Source organism: Protomyctophum parallelum, assembly GCF_964188405.1.
Source record: "Protomyctophum parallelum genome assembly, chromosome: 14".
Classification (NCBI taxonomy): Eukaryota; Metazoa; Chordata; class Actinopteri; order Myctophiformes; family Myctophidae; genus Protomyctophum; species Protomyctophum parallelum.
The window spans coordinates 14,031,614-14,045,717 of record NC_139709.1 but is presented as its reverse complement, the minus strand read 5'-3'; the positions used below and the strand labels follow the sequence as shown (position 1 = coordinate 14,045,717).

At 44.7% G+C, this 14,104-nt stretch overlaps 2 protein-coding genes across 2 annotated transcripts; one reads left to right on the top strand and one right to left on the bottom strand.

Annotated features, from left to right (window-relative positions):
• Positions 1–1,854: 1,854 nt before the first annotated feature.
• LOC310871130 (artemin-like) lies at positions 1,855–4,710 on the top strand (the record flags this gene model as incomplete). Its single annotated transcript, XM_083782619.1, has 3 exons — positions 1,855–1,999; positions 4,169–4,256; positions 4,398–4,710. Coding segments are annotated over 3 exons (546 nt in total), but the record flags the coding sequence as incomplete, so codon positions are not given.
• A 4,609-nt stretch (positions 4,711–9,319) lies between these two features.
• ptger4c (prostaglandin E receptor 4 (subtype EP4) c) lies at positions 9,320–11,352 on the bottom strand (the record flags this gene model as incomplete). Its single annotated transcript, XM_083782618.1, has 2 exons — positions 9,320–9,958; positions 10,456–11,352. The coding sequence occupies 2 exons, from the start codon at positions 11,350–11,352 to the stop codon at positions 9,320–9,322; spliced, it is 1,536 nt and encodes a 511-aa protein (XP_083638744.1).
• Positions 11,353–14,104: the final 2,752 nt, after the last annotated feature.

Here is a 14,104-nt window from a genome sequence, read left to right as displayed (position 1 = left end):
CTCCGTGCACCTCCACCGCCACAGGAATAGCCCCCGAAAGAATGCCTTTGACAGGTATATATCCCAGAGGCTGCCTTTTGTAACCCTTCGCCACGGCTGTTGTCTGGATGTATAAGACCGACAAGCTGACACATGGCCACACTAACTGGCAGCAAACACTGGCCTTTTTTTTTTTTTTTTACTGAAGCAACAAACACGGCCGGGTTCGTCCTCGGGCATGGAGGACGTGATTTATGTGGCGGCTTGTTTAAGGGGCCCCGGAGGGCTGTTTTATTTTCTTTTTTTCTTTCTTTTCTTTTTTTTTGTTTCTTTTTTTACATTATATGGACTATTGTGAATGTATAGATATCATATCACCCGCATTTTGTGCTTTTTTAGTTTATGTTATCCTTTTCAGAGTCAGTTCTGGGAAGGGGGACAATGAATTGACACACAGTGAGGGCCTTGTTCGCTTTATTCTTAATCCGCTCTCTCTCTCTCTCTCTCTCTCTCTCGGTGTGTGTGTGTGTGTGTGTGTGTGTGTGTGTGTGTGTGTGTGTGTGTGTGTGTGTGTGTGTGTGTGTGTGTGTGTGTGTGTGTGTGTGTGTGTGTGTGTGTGTGTGTGTGTGTGTGTGTGTGTGTGTGTGTGTGTCCGTGTCCAGGTGGGCCCAGAGGGAGGGGGGTCAGAAGGCGCGACAGACAGGGAGCCACCGTTGTGATGTCACCAAGGGCTCTGCGCCACATCAGAAACTGGAAGGTGAGCACATGGTTCCTCAATAGATCATAATTAGGAGGTTGGACTTAGCTCTGGACGGTAAATAGTAGAGATGTCCCGATCTCATTTGTTTTTTAATTCTGATCATTTGTATCATATCATATCATATCATGACAGTACAAGCGGGGTCCCTGGAAAATCAGATTTTCAGATGCGGGTCGCGGGCCAATTACATATAATTCTAGGGATCCTTGACATGAAATAGTTTGAGGACCACTGACACAGAAACATACGGTTTTCCAGAAAAAACTGATTTAGACGACATTTGGTAGAATCTGGTCTCAGTAACAACATTTTGTACTTTTTCCACCACTGGCATTCAAGTTGGTTCACAAATGCCATATAATAATAGCCTGGCTAATAAGCAAGACTCAATCCGCCGCAGGCACATTTTTGCCAACGGCTGATTCGCGCCTGGCTTATTAGCCAGGCTAATATAACAATTAGGGGTGCACGATTATGAGATTATGAGCGATATCCGATTATTTGCAGGGTCATATTTGCCGATGCCGATTCTGACCGATTCCGATATTATACAGGGGACACAATGGAAACAAGCCTAGGCCCTGTAGGCCTGTTAAAAGTATTAAATCAATCAATAAATTGCCTATACTATTTTGTCTGTGTCTGTTTTCACAACTGAATGACTGCTGAATGACACGAGTACACAAATTAAATGTAGAAAAATGTAAAGCTTATTTTTACTCAAGATTGTACATCATATTTGATTTGGCTTTTGTTCTAGACTAGAGGTACTAGACACTTTTGATTTATATTGAACCCATTGATGATTTTTTTAAATAATCTGTATTATTTTGAGACCGTTCCGATACCGATATGGCATTTCTATGGCCGACATGGCCTATTCCGATTATATGCTACTAGGCATGTAACGATATATCGTATATATATAGTTTTTTTAATCGTGCATCCCCTAATAATAACCCTTCTTCTTCCAGGTGCTGCTGTGGGTGGTTGTCTCTCTGCTGCCCCTGGTGGAAGGAGCTCGTATGGGAAGTAGAAGCAGCGGCGGTATCCTGGGAGCGGCGTCGGGCCATGCTGTGGGTCTGCTGGGAGGAGGAAGAGGAGGAGGAGGAGGAAGAGGAGGAGGAGGAGGAGGAGGAGGACGAGGCCGGGCGGAGGAGAGGCAGCTCCCCGACACACTGCCGGAGGTGGAGGAGGAGCAGGATGAAGAGGAGCAAGAGGAGGAGAATGACCTTTACTCCCCGTGGCATGCGGTTTATGGTAAATAAATACTACGTGAATACTACATAGCTTGCATCTTGTTGATACAAGCTATGTGCAAATACCAACTCGGAACCCTATGTGCAAATACCTTTACCCCAACTCGGAACCCTATGTGCAAATACCTTTACCCCAACTCGGAACCCTATGTGCAAATACCTTTACCCCAACTCGGAACCCTATGTGCAAATACCTTTACCCCAACTCGGAAACCTATGTGCAAATACCTTTACCCCAACTCTGAACCCTATGTGCAAATACCTTTACCCCAACTCGGAACCCTATGTGCAAATACCTTTACCCGCAATAAGCCACAAAACTCACAACTATTTAAGAATGAATGTTGCATGGATGGCTGACGAATAATATTTAGACAGACTACATACTGTATGCTGATATCATTTTGAAATATAGTAGTACCTGGGTGGCGTTGGCTCAGGGGTAGAGTGGCTGGTTCGAACCCGGGCTCCCCCAGAGTTAGTATCGAAGTGTCCTTGAGCAAGACACTGAACCCCTAATTGTCTCCACCAGGCCGAAGGCATGTGGGGAGAGTATGTTTTGCACTCCGTCCGTCCGTGTGTCCGTCCGTGTGTCCGTGTGTCCGTGTGTCCGTGAACAGCTAATCTCGGCCACCGTTAACCCGGTCGATGCCATATTTTGCACACACACTCCCTGGATGCCAACCATGAACCTCTGCCCCAAACTTTCCAGAACGGCCTGTTATAGCGCCACCAGGAGGCCGCTTTGTGCAAAACAAGTTTTTGCACAGTACACCTACAGATTTTGTCCAAACATCACGCAAATTGGTACACAGTCTCTCTAGAGCCATTCAACGAAACGGGTCTTTCAGATTTATCAGACTCCATCCTGATTGGTTAAGATTGGCTTCCAAAGTTCACAGGAGTGCTCAGTTTCAAACAAAATGCTGCAAATCATGAACACATCGCGTGATTTCCGTGAAATTGTGCACCCACATTCCCACTAGGCCGAGGACGAAATGCCACATGAACAATTTCAACTCAGCCTCAAGGTGGCGCTATAACTGGCCGAAAAGTGTTTTTACCTCTAACTGCACGGATCTGTGGATAACCTGGTGGAGACCTGTGCCCGGAAGGGCACTTTTTCTAGTTTCTCCTGATGTGCTGGTTGGTGCCTTGCATGGTCTCCGCCGCCATGGGTGTATGAATGTGTGTGTGAATGGTGAACGTAATGCACAATCTATGTAAAGCGCCTTGGATAAAGGCGCTACATAAATGCACCATTTACCATTTCTATGATGGAAAGGCACCAGGGCTTCAGCAAAAGAAACAACATACAGTAATCTATCTCCATCAGTCTTTACTCCCATCATCAGTGGTGGAAAAATTACTACATTTTTTTTACTTAAGTAAAAGTATCTATACTGCAATATAGAAATACTCTGTTAAGTAAAATGGTCTGGAATTCAAAATGCAGGGCCTATACTGGAGTGGTGGTATGGTATGGTGGTATTGGTACTCACTATATGCAAAATGTCCCATCGCAAAGGTTTTCAAATGTATGAAATGTATATAGGGGCTAAAGTGGATGATGTGGGCCTATGTTTTGTAATAATAATCAAAGTAACTAAAGTTTTCAAATAAATGGAGTGGAGTAAAAGTACAATATTTTTATCCAAAATGTAGTGTAGTAGAAGTAAAAGTATTGGTAAGTTGGAATTCCTCGAGTAAAGCACAAATACCTCAAAATTGCACTTTGCACTTAGTTACTTTCCACCATCAAGCCCATCATTTTTCTGTGTGGAGTTTGCATGTTCTCCCCGTGTCCCCTAGGGTAGGTACCCTCACAAAAACATGCAGTAATCCTGGTCTCTAAACTGCCTCCCCCTGGCCAGCCGGGGCGCCTGATGGAGGGGAAAGGAAGTGGTTGGAATAACGTGTTCCTTCCACGCGCTACGTCCAACCAGGGAAACTCCCCCCTGTCAGGTGTAAAGGAGCAACTTGGACACTCAGGCATGAAGGAAGCATGAGTTCAAGTCCGTTGCTCTCCCCAGGTTGGCGGAGGGTGTGTAGAGCCCAAGATCACATTAGATGATTGACACAGGGGTGAAAAATGGGTTACAAATCGTGGGATAAAAAATATTTTAAAAAAAAGCCCATCATTTTGATCTTGTTCCCCCCCCCCCCCCAGAGCCGTACGTGATGGACGAGGCAGACGACCACCCTGGCGGCCGGTGGGCCGGGCGCTCCCCGCGCTCCTCCTCCTCCTCCTCCGACCCGTCCCAACCCCAGCCTGAGGGCTCGCCGCCCAAGAAGAGGAAGAAGAAGAGGAAGAAGAAAGACAAGGAGGAGGAGAACGAGAGAGGAGGAAGAGGAGGAGGAGGAGGCAGGAGGGGTCATAAGGGCCCGCCCCCCACGAGGCAGAGCAGCAGGGACTGCCGCGTGGAGAAGAAGGAGATGAGGGTGCGCGACCTGGGCCTGGGCTTCGACTCGGACGAGATCGTCCTCTTCAAGTTCTGCGTGGGCTCCTGCCAGTCGTCGCGCACCAACTACGACCTGGCCCTCCGGGTGCTGCTGGAGAACGGCTCGCTGCCCCGGCGCACCGCCCGCCGGGTCAGCAGCCACCCGTGCTGCCGGCCCGACCGCTACGAGCCCGTCTCCTTCATGGACGCCCAGACCACGTGGCAGACCATCCCGTCCCTGTCCGCCGCCAGCTGCATGTGCAAGGGCTGATTAACGAAGGTTTCCGACGAGGGAGAGAGAGAGAGAGAGAGAGGGGGACGGGAAGGGAAGGGGGGGGAGAAGGAGGACGGGACGGGGTCTGGCTGTCGCTCATCCCCCTCACGCAGAGAAGAGTGAGGCAGAGAGGCTCAGTGCTCAAGCTGTGTTCAAAACCCCCCCTCCCTTCAAAACCTGCATGGGAACAACGAGGGCCAGGGGACACCCCCCTCCCCCAACCCCCCCCCAAAACACAGGCCCCTCAGAGAGAGAACGAGACCGGGGAACGGAGAGGAAGAATCCGTAGAGGAAGGGTTGATGGAGGAGGACCACTTATACTCACTTTCCTGTTGCCGCGAGGGAAGTGGGATGGGTTGCACTGGCTGATTAAGGGCAAAAGGTTCAAAGATGACCGTGTTGCGGAATGAATTGTTTCGCAGCTGAATTGAATCCATGGTGACGAGCATGCACCAGCTAGAGGGATTACTCATAAAAAGGAACAGGGAATCGGACTGACTGCACTGAATGGGCAAAACCCCTGCGTGAAATTGCTTGTGTTCTGCAAAACCTGAGGATGCAGCTGTTTTAAGGACCTGCCGTGTGCGTGCGTGCGTGCGTGTGTGCGTGTGTGTGTGTGTGTGTGTGTGTGTGTGTGTGTGTGTGTGTGTGTGTGTGTGTGTGTGTGTGTGTGTGTGTGTGTGTGTGTGTGTGTGCGTGCGTCAGACGACTCAAACAAAAGAGGATTGTTTAATTTCTGTACAATAAAACTGTGATTGATGTTTTGTACTACGATTAATGGGGAAACAGACTCTATCTGTATGTCTAATATTCATTCTTTTCACGTCACACGAAAAAGAAAAAAAAGAAGAAAAACCAGGGATATAAAAACAGGGACGATAATAATAATATTATGTCGTTGTTACATTTCCGTGTTCAGGTGAACTTTTTTTTACCCATAAAGTGGATGCCATGCATCCTCATGTATTGCTGTATGATAAGAAAATTATATTTATTTCTGATAAATTATTTATTTATTATTGCTTCATTATGAGAGCTGTTTTCATGAACTATTATATTTTTAGATGGATATCTATTTATTGTCCCAGACCACACCTGTTTTCAGTCTTCGTGTCATTGATTGTTTGCTCTTATATGCTTTAGCTGAGATGTATACAAAAGGATGTGCAGCTGTTCTATATAACTTCTGGGTCAGACTATTATAGGGAAATCATTTTATATGTTTCACTTAGTTACAGCCAATTGCTTTTCTGTGATTGATTGAACATTGACCTGTCACAGTGGAACCTATTTAATGATCCAAGTGGTGCTCTTAACCCGGTGTTGTTTTTGTCGACGACAGCTAAGACGAAAAAGTGTTCGTCGACTACCTTTTTTCACTGACAAAAACTAAATGGAACTTAAATGAAAACTAAGCTATGATGACTAAAACTAAGACTAAATGTATTGACAATTTCCTCAACAGCTAAAAACTAGACCAAAATGTTAGACATGGACTAGTGGACAAGAGATCCAGTATAAGTCATTATACACTTTTCATGCTGAAAATAGCCGATCTATACAAGCTCACAACGCGTCGCAGCGTGTATTTTCAGCAAGTGTAAAATATGTCATTACGACGGAATCAAGGCCGCCAAAAAATGTAGTCGACTAGATCAACTGTAGATTTAGTCGACTAAAATCTTATGATATTTAGTCGACTAAAACTAGACCAACACTAAAACCTTCCAGGTGACTAAAATGTGACTAAAACTAAATTAAAACTAATAAAGAGACCAACGACTAAAACTAAAATCAGAATTTGCTGCCAAAAACAACACTGCTCTTAACTGTACGCCAAACAAGAGATAGAAATGTTTAAAGTTAAACTCTATGGAATGATTACATGTCCACCGTCTCATACTGCTGCTGGTGGGATGGCATTAGCCTGGCTAATAAGCCAGACCGAATCAGCCGTGTGATATTAGTCTGGCTTATTAGCCAGGCTGGGATGGTGTGAGATAAGAGGGTTGATATTGTAGAGCAGTGGTTCCCAAACTTCTTCATGTCAACAAATTGACACTAATCAGACCCCCATTTGAAGAGATATGCCAGGGACCACCATAACCCATAAGAGAAGATTTTTATGGCTCTAGCAGTGATTCTCAACCCGTTTAATTTCAAGGACCCCCAGTTTTACATGCTTTTAGTTTACGGAACCCCTATTTAATGGCATTTCTCTATCTCTGGGACCCCAATTTATATAGTATAATCAATGTTAATTTAACTCTGAGAGTGTACTGTACAAAAACTACAAATGGAACCAAATGGACCCGTTAGGGTCAGAATTACAGAGGGTCCATTTTGTTCCAAACTATCATTTAGCTGGGGACCCCCTGGAACTCCCTCAAGAACCCCTGGGGGTCCCCGGAGCCCACTTTGGGAACCACTTAGCTGACCTAGCTAATATAAAGTAGAGAATCAGTTGCACAACCTTGAATTGTATGTACAAAGCAGACAGAATTTATGGATCTCACCAGGCTGAAAAACCAAACATGGCTATAGTAAGGCTATTGCCAGGGTCTCATTCAGTATTCCAGGACAATATCTATTATTATTATAATTATTATTATTGCTGTTATTATCAATATTACTATGCAGAATTTCCTTTATTTTTGTATATCCTCTAGGGGAATAAAGTTACCAAAATAAACTTGCGGTGTATCGTTTTGTTTTCTTTTAAATGGAAACTTTTTCATGCCATTTTATATAGGGTTTAACCACTCTGTAAAGAACATGTTATTTTATCCTCTGTAAATATTCATTCAACCTTCATGCTGAGCGAGACCCTCGTCTACATTATCTAAGGAAATGTCGATATGGCAACTAGAATTGTTCAACTTTGAGTGTTTTATATAATATAGCCTATAATTTGGATGGACCGATAGGCCTATTACATTTTGGCTTTCTTCTGTGAAGTTCTGTCATGTGTGTTATAAGGAAGGAAGGAATAGAAGATATTAGACATACTAAAACAGAAATGATTCAGCCAGGCTTCATTAAACAAGACATCAACAAACCCACATAGGCAGACCGTGTGAATTCAGCACATATATATGCACACACAAAAACAGGTGATAGTCGTTCGTTTTTGTTACCTGGTCCTAGAAGTGTAGTATTAGGCTGCCTTATGTGTAGTTGCAATAATTGTAGTGTTGTAGTGCCATCTGTTGGCCGTAACCAAAAACAACAAGCTGCTGCCTGCACCATTATTAACATGCTGAAGAGGGCGCCAGTCTCCGTATCCTAGTCAATGTCGGATGGACTCAATGTCGGATGGTTGTTATTGTTGTGTTGACCCACAGAAGGGAATTCATTTGCTCCAGACATAAACATATTTTTGCTTAAAGAAGCACGTCACCCATTTGTCAACCTCATCTTCATGTAAATAGTCTAACTTCATTACTCCTCACTAATTCCCATTAATATATGGTGCGATTTCTGTCAATTCACTTCTTGGTGGGATATGGACAGTTCAGAAATACCTGTTGAATACCGAGCGAATTGAAACTTCTTCCAGGAAAGAACACACACTGAAATAACAGCCCATTGTTTTTGCATTATAAAAAAAAGTTTGAATGGCCAATTAAATGTAATTGGTGGAATGGTGGTATGTTTCTGAACTGTCCACTGTCCACACAGCCCTCCTCTAAGACACATTGAGTGAGAACATTGAAATTGTCCCATTTTTAGAGCATAATAGTAGCATAATCATATCACATGGGTGAATTGGTCTTGTAACCAGTGTAATTTCACTGTTTAACTATAAGAACATCATGGAGGGAACATGGTGTTGTTACTGTCTTAGCATGTCATCTTTATTAGGCTCACACACTCACCAACACAACCGCAAATCACAGATTTAACAACTTTAATACAAAGAACTGCCCCATTGTTTTCTTTTTTTTTGTTCACTTTGGCAACATTATACTTAGAAAATGTGAGATTTAAAAAAATCTTAAAACAGCATCCCCACTAATCGTATTTTCAGTGTTCCCTGTATCATGCAACACTGGCAAATGGCACAGATCGAGTGAACACTTTTAGCAGCATGTAGACAAATATCACCACGGTGAGTGCAATGCAATTTTATATATCGATTTGTGAATGAAAAAACAAACAAAACAAGGACTATACTATATATATATATATAAGATTGAGATGTTTATATAGGGATCCACTTGGTGGATATAAGTTTTGCAGGCTATACCCATTGGGTATATAGTTGGGCAAACTTTAGTAGCCCAACATAAGAAGTGCAAACATGGTTTTCGGATAGAAGAAGAGTGGGGAGCATATGCATGATTTGAACACGGTATGCATCATAAATATCAGATCTAAATGTATCATTCCACTATATATACTATAGGCCTAACCTATTCCATATTGTATAAACGGGGTTTGTAGCAATTCGTTGCAACTGTAGAAATATTAGGCCTCAATTGGCGAATGTTCATGTTTCAAGCAACATTACGTAAGGCCTTATATCGAGGTGCCCACTCTACTGTTACCTGGTTTTCTTATCTCGCGATTTTTTTTTTTAAGTGTCCAAGTCCATTATTATCCATCAGAGGCACTTCTCTGACAGACGGGAGCTCGGTGTGCTGAAGTTGCACGAGACAATGTCCATCTTTGTGACAGTATACAGCACCGTCGCGGGCTGTATAGGCCTACCACCATGCCCTGCCAATAGTGCCACGGCGGCGGGGCTGGAACAAGCAGCCGCCATGTCCGTGTCTAGATGGTGGTTGTTTATGCTGAACGGGTGGAAGTTGTCGCCCCGCTCGGTGTCGTAGTCCCAGGCCTGCCTGGTCATGGCGAAGTCGGCGAAGGATTTATTAGTCCTGCAGGAGGCGCGGTTGTTGTTGTTCTCCGCGTCGTCGTTGGTCGTGCGTAAAGACGCGTAACTGGTCTCGTTGCTGCAGGGCTCGAACGACGGGGGCGAATGGCGACCCTCGGCGCCCCCCCAGCCCGTGGTGTGCAGGCCGTTCCCTTCGCTCACGCGGCCCCGGCCGGCGGGTCTCCTCGTCTTCAGCCGCGCGCAGCCCCTCACCAGCAGGTTCTTCCGGCACAGAATGTACACCCACGGGTCCAAGATGGGGTTGAACGAGGCGAAGCGGATGGCCAAGAGATCACTGCGGTAGTCGGGCCTCCCCCCGGCGGAGATATACGCAGGGTCGTACAGCTGGTTGACAAAGATTCGGACCTGTTGAAAAGGAGAATGGATCAAATATAGCTGTCAGACAGACTTATATTATAACAATAGGATCAGGTTAAGACATATAAAGCTTATGAACAAGATTCTGCCCTCGTCTTTTAAGCCCGAACCTGCACCAGTTTAAGGTCAACCACTGCAACTGGTGTGACTGACCTTAAAACGGTGTGGTTTGGGCTTATTTATACCCTTCATGTAAACATAAAATAGACATGGCCTGATTTTTGACAAAGTATAGGCTAATATTATGGTGGAATGGAACAGCAGGTGCATGCATCTTTTTTCTTTTTTTACTTAGTTTATTGGGGGTTTTTTTAAAACAAAAAAGTTGAAAAACAAAATACATGGTGGCATTAACAGCTTCTCTTATAAACCCCACAAGTATAATGTAGAATAAATACATTGAATATTCACCCCAAAGAAAAAAACAAAAGCAGGTGCTCGCAACTTCTTAAGAGCATATTTGTGTCTTATATAGGTACTCTTACCACTAACGGAATGGAGCAGACGAGGAACACGATAGTCATGAAGATCAGAAGCCAGAACATCTGGATCTCCGCCGCGGACGTGACGGGCGGCAACCGCGGGAACAAGCGGCGCCGATGCCCGCCGCCAACACCGCCGCACACCTCCGCCCTCACGAGCGTCGGCCTGGTCCTCTGGTTCATGCCCAGCAGCGAGCGACACACGGCCACGTTGCACATCACGGTCACCGCGATGAGCGCCAGCATCACGCCGCCGTACAGGAACGAGTACGAGGCGGCCAGCCGGTCCCGCGCCCGCCAGTCCAGGAAGCACCAGGTCCCGGGGAAGTGCCTGACGTGCTCGCCGAAGCCGAAGCTGGGCATGACGCACAGCACCATGTTGGCCAGGTACGCGCCGAGGAGCGCGAAGCGCGCCACGGTGCGGTCCACGTACCGCGAGTAGAGGTACGCGCGGTTGATGGCGAGGTAGCGCTCCACGGCCATGGCGCACAGGATGGACATGCCCGCCGAGCCGAAGAACAGCATGGAGAAGGAGAAGAAGTGGCAGAGCAGATCGCCGCCGGGCCAGCGGTTACAGACGTACGTGGCGATCACCACCGGGCTGGTGAAACAGGTGCCCAGGAGGTCGGTGATGGCCATGCCGCACACCAGCGTGTAGAACGTGGTCTCCTTCTGCTCCTTCTTGGAGGTGCACAGCACCACGATGGCTATGAGGTTCCCCAGGACCCCCACGGCGAACATGGTGGCAGAGGTGACCAGGGACCTGGACTCCAGCCGCAGCGGAGGGAACGGGAATAGATATGCACTTTGGTTGTTGTGGAGGAGGGCGAGAGGCGCTGCATGCTGCAGGGGCTCTGAGACGTTGTCAAATTCGCCGACCAAAACGGTGTCGTTGAACATCTTGTCCAGAACAGAAATGTCCACGAAAAGTGTCAAGAGAAGGCAAAACTTCGTTCGTTCCACACAACGTCGCAGAATTAAGGCAACTTCCAATTTCCAGTTATATATTCAATTTACAATATAACGAACTAACTTATAGACCCTTCTGTAATCTGTAAGCCCTCCTATATGAAAAAGTAATGAGCAACAAGTAAAACAAGTCTTCATATGTATCATATATCAGAGAGTGTAGCATACACGTTCCCATGCACGTCCCGCATGCACTATAATACAGTACCCTGCTCTCTGCAGTCTGTTTCCGAACAGGGTGTTCCGTGTGGTGTGTTGCGCCCATATGAAGGTGTGTCTCTGTGTGTTTAGACCGTGGCGGCTCTGAGCTGATATTTAAGTGCAGGCGAGCTGCTCGCCGGGAGTATACACGGGCAAGCTGCTGATGTCAAGAACTGAGTGACGTCAGGCCGGATCGACTGTTATACACGATCCGTTCTTCATTGCCTGCGGCTGCACGGATTCCTTCCTTCCGTACGTGGCCGCCGGCCAAGATCGCTTGCAAGTTTCTTTTCAAATGATGTGACTTATTTCTTTTGGGAAGTGAAGAAAACCACTAACCTACTGAGCACTTTTTATTGCCCGCAATACGTTGTTCATCATCAGACGAATGAAGTGTCAAACAGAAGGTTGGCTATAGCTAAGTCTAGGCCTATGAGCTCAGTTGTCTCTGGTATAGCCGGCATAGCCTATTTCACTCATGCATCATTTTGTTTCTGTAAGCATTTACGTTTCCCAGAAAAATCAGCACCATGGACAGTCACAGTCACGGAACAGAACTGTTCCTAAATCCGCGTTTCAATTAAATAGCACCATGGACAGCACCATGGATCACTGCCTATAAGAACTTGATGATTTGCAAATGCACCTGCTTTGGCAATGTAGTATGTTTTCTCATGCCAATAAGGCTCATTTGAATTCAATTGAATTGATTCATTAGCTTCTGCTGGTTTTAAGGGTCTATTTGGTTCCAAACTATCTTTTAGCTGGGGACCCCCTGGAACTCCTCCAGGTACCCCTGGGGGTCCCTGGACCCCACTTTGGGAACCACTGGCTTAAGAACTTATGAATCAATCAATCAATCAATCAATCAATCAATCAATCAATCAATCAATTAATTCAACCTTTATAGTAGTAGTACCATATTTGATCCAGCGTCTTCTCTCATTTCTAAAGTTGTCAAGATTACAAGCACAAGAAACACAACAAACTTATCGATAACAATAATATATTGTTGCTGTCGGGAGGAAACCAGCTAACTCCATTTTTGAGGCTTTTGGTTTATTTCGTTTGGCATAAATCAGTGCTATTGAACACCCTTTACGTCTGTAAATATTGAACCAATGAGAAGTAGTAAAATGCGCTTCTGACAAAACCTCTTAACTCCGTTGGACCCTCAAACTGTCTGATATCCAATCCAATGTAAGCACATTTTCATGCAACAAGGTTGAAACAAAGTGCTGTACACAAAGAAATACTAAAATATCAAAGAAAAAACAACAAAAACCACAATATACATAACAGGGCAACATAAGGACACAATGCAGTGGAAGCAGCAACTCTTAATCAGTATGTTCAAATGCCAAGGAGTACAAGTTAGTTTTCAGACGTGATTTAAACACAGACAAGGATTGAGAAGCTCTGACATGAGGTGGAAGTTCATTCCACAGTGTGGGTGCTACAACGGAACATGACCTGATAAAGCAGCTATAACCCCACCACCTCTCCCCCTCTCATGGAAGTCTTTGACGAGGCAGTATTGCTTTGTTTTCAAAATACAAGGTTTTCTTCATTTCCAGACAAAAAAATGCATATTTTTCATATCCTGAAAAATGGACATTTTAGAGTTAGGTGGTTTCTTCCCAACAGCAGAGATATTACATTAAAACAGTTACAGTTTAAAACACAGTGGCTATAAGTGTTCTATCAGAGATGGTTTTAAGTCATATATACACATTTGGCAAAGGTATACTCTCAGAATGCAATAATCCTTTATTGACTGCTGCCTAGACGGTGACCAGTAACATAATCCACTGTATCACATCCAGTGCTCCACATCTCTTTGTCTCTGGCCAGTGGTGGAGAAAATACTCAATTGTTTTGTAAAAGTATCAATACTGCAATGTAGAACTACTCCGTTATACAAGTACAAGTCCGATCAGATCTACAAGCTTGTAGATCGGCTATTTTCAAATGGCCGAAATGTATATAGGGCTGATGGGGTAAAAGCTGCTCTAAGCAATATTATGTCAAATTTTGTATTAATTTTTTTTGTATTAATTTCTTTGGTATTCAGACAGCCAGCAATGGGTAAAACGCTCCCACATTGTTTTTGTCTCTGTGACACATCTAGGGGCCGCAATCTGCATTCAAAACATTTCCTAGAAGCTTTGTCATTGGTCGATTTGCCTGTCTACTTCCTGATTGGTTAGTAATTTCGACCGTTTTTGTTTTGGACCAATGACGCTTCTAGGAAAATGTGTCTGCAGAGACTACATTTAGTTTGTTTTGTTTTACCCATTGCTGGCTGTCTGAATAACAAAACAAAAAAGAAAATGTCATTACAATTTTGAGAAATATTGCTTATAGCAGCTTTAATGTGTGTTTTCTAATAATAATAATAATCAGAATCTACAAAGTAACTATAACTAAAGTTTTCAAATAAATATAGTGGAGTAAAAGTACAATATTTGGATCCGAGATG